We start from the raw sequence: 1,068 nt of genomic DNA on the forward strand, positions 1-1,068 counted from the left end.
ATATGTAAATTTAAATATTTGTATATATATATGTATGTATATATGTATATATATGTGTGTGTGTATATATATATATGTCTGTGTGTGTATATATATATATATGTCTGTGTGTGTGTGTGTACAACCAGTGCGAGATACCTCAAGCTAATCGATAGCGGAAGTAGATCTGCGCAGCCTATTACTATCTTGTTCTGGGCATCTCTAATTTGCAAATGCAAACCACTACGCCCATACAAGTACCCCTCTCCATAACAAGTCACTGCCAGTAGCAGTACAGTACCCACACGGGTGTTGGGGACGTGCCTATGGCCTATTAACCAATCAACCAACTAACCTATCCTCTTGTAGAACGTTTTAACGTATAGCCTGCCCTTCGCGCTGCTATATTCCAGCCAATATGTTCTCACACCTGTGTGTACTTGTGATCTGAGTACATCTACCTACCTACCCAAGTGCTATCACACTCCCACACACTCTGCCTAATCCTCTGTCCCATCCCCTATCCCGTGCAGCTGTGTACGAGCGCGTCACAACCATCCACCTCAATCTGGCGGAGGTCAAGGGCCTGGGCGATCAAGTGGACTCTACAAATGCGTAAGTGTGGTGTACGGTACACACTTGCACAGTACTTTATATGATGTTATACAGTATACAGTATATACAGTATAGACTGTATATGATGTACGGTTCTTGGATGATAAGGCTAAAGCTAACTGTGAATCTAGGTTGTATTGGTTGTGTAGACTTCGTTTGTCTCAGTGCATGGGCGGTTGCAGGTGCTCTGGTCCAGAGACGGCCCGTGAGTGGGAGAGTGGACGTGTGTTGCATTCACCCGAGATGTGTGGGGGGTGCAGTACCATTCATTACACGCAACTGCACGAGAACGTCAGTGTATGTGTGCAAGGTAGGCGTATCATGTTGGCGAAGGAATAAGAAGTGACACCGCTGACAGCTAGGGCACGCGCCACGCCCCTTGTTAGCCACTCACTACTACATATATATATATATATATATATATATATATATATATATAGTGGTGGTGGGTGGTGGTGGTTGTGTGTGTGTATA

At 44.4% G+C, this 1,068-nt stretch overlaps 1 protein-coding gene across 1 annotated transcript; it reads left to right on the forward strand.

Annotated features, from left to right (window-relative positions):
- Positions 1–512: 512 nt before the first annotated feature.
- On the forward strand, positions 513–933 carry SARC_17001 (hypothetical protein; the record flags this gene model as incomplete). Its single annotated transcript, XM_014288895.1, has 2 exons — positions 513–594; positions 744–933. Coding segments are annotated over 2 exons (272 nt in total), but the record flags the coding sequence as incomplete, so codon positions are not given.
- Between the last annotated feature and the right edge of the window lie 135 nt (positions 934–1,068).

Source organism: Sphaeroforma arctica (genome assembly GCF_001186125.1).
Source record: "Sphaeroforma arctica JP610 unplaced genomic scaffold supercont1.9491, whole genome shotgun sequence".
In the NCBI taxonomy this organism is placed as follows: Eukaryota; class Ichthyosporea; order Ichthyophonida; genus Sphaeroforma; species Sphaeroforma arctica.